The 1265-nt window shown below is 37.6% G+C and overlaps 1 protein-coding gene across 1 annotated transcript; it reads right to left on the bottom strand.

The window, feature by feature from the left end:
* Positions 1 to 470: 470 nt before the first annotated feature.
* Positions 471 to 1202, bottom strand: LOC110113508 (classical arabinogalactan protein 9-like). The gene has a single exon (XM_020846127.2). The coding sequence runs from the start codon at positions 1107 to 1109 to the stop codon at positions 720 to 722; it is 390 nt and encodes a 129-aa protein (XP_020701786.1). The 5' UTR covers positions 1110 to 1202; the 3' UTR covers positions 471 to 719.
* Between the last annotated feature and the right edge of the window lie 63 nt (positions 1203 to 1265).

Below are 1265 nucleotides of genomic sequence, written 5' to 3'. Positions count from 1 at the left end.
ATCATGATTGTTAAAAATAAAAAAATTGCTTTATTTAAAATTAAGCCATTGCTTAGGCTCATTATAATTATTGAACAAATTTGAATAGATTTCTTTCCTAGTTTGATTAAATTTAATTGAGAGTTTGGAATTTATACATATTCAAGTTCCATTTATCACATTTATAATTGGAGAGGATTCCAATCCAGTTTTTTTTTTTAAAGAATATTATACTCAATTAAATAATTTAATTTAAGTAGATAATATTATCTAATTTAAAAAAATATATATAAACAATATGTATTTCCACTACTTGCATTGTTTTGGATTGAATGCAAAATAGCTTAATTTATTCAAAATATCTTGCTTTTATGAAATATCTTATTTTTTTAATCATAGAAAATTTAAAATGTCCCAATATTATCTTAATTATGAAAATCTTTAAATTAAAATAATAATAATAAAATAAGTGCACCATAAAAACAACAAAGTGAAAATAATACAAAAAGAATCAGTAAAATAAATAGGTACAACAGAAAACCCACGAGGGCCACCACACGCTCAAATCTCACATGCCTACCGACTACTGATTACAAAATTACATAAAAATAAAAAAGAAGAAGAAAATAATGGAACCCATACGAAAAAATTACCATCAGATCAAATCACATATCAAATCACAGATCAGGAAAGGAACGAGAAGACATGCATCTATCATCTCATACAAAAACACCAAAGATCTAGATCGCGTAGGCGACGGCGATTGCAGCGGCAGAGATCCACCCGATGGAAGACAATCCAGCAGCAGCAGCGTTGTTATCAGAAGTTCCGGTTGGAGAAGCGGCCGGAATATTCGAGATCGAAGGAGTGGGAGCAGAACTGGAGGGAGTGGTCGCCGGAGAAGGGGACGTAGGGGCGGATACTGGGGCGACGATTGGTGCTTTGGGAGATGGAGAGGGAGGGGAGAGGGGAGATGGAGATGGGGCTTTTTTTGGCGAAGGGGTTGGTATGGGCGGAGAAACGGGGGCTAGCTTAGGCGGCGAGGTGGTGGGGGCGGCGCCGGGTGCTTGGGCCAAAACAGCTCCGACTGCAAGAGAGAGCATGAGAGAGATTAGAGCGATCCGAGCCATCTTTGATTCTGTCGAAAGATCAAGCGTAGAGTAGGCGAACAAAAGACGGGAGATGGCTAGGGTTTTGCGGATGGAATAGGAGGGTGGGATTTGGTGGCTATTTAAAGGGAGGCAGGGCAAAGGTTTTCTCAAAGAAAATAAAAAAATAGTAGATGG

This window comes from Dendrobium catenatum, unplaced genomic scaffold (assembly GCF_001605985.2).
Source record: "Dendrobium catenatum unplaced genomic scaffold, ASM160598v2 original_scaffold_46066, whole genome shotgun sequence".
In the NCBI taxonomy this organism is placed as follows: Eukaryota; Viridiplantae; Streptophyta; class Magnoliopsida; order Asparagales; family Orchidaceae; genus Dendrobium; species Dendrobium catenatum.
This window is presented reverse-complemented; position numbering and strand designations above follow the sequence as displayed.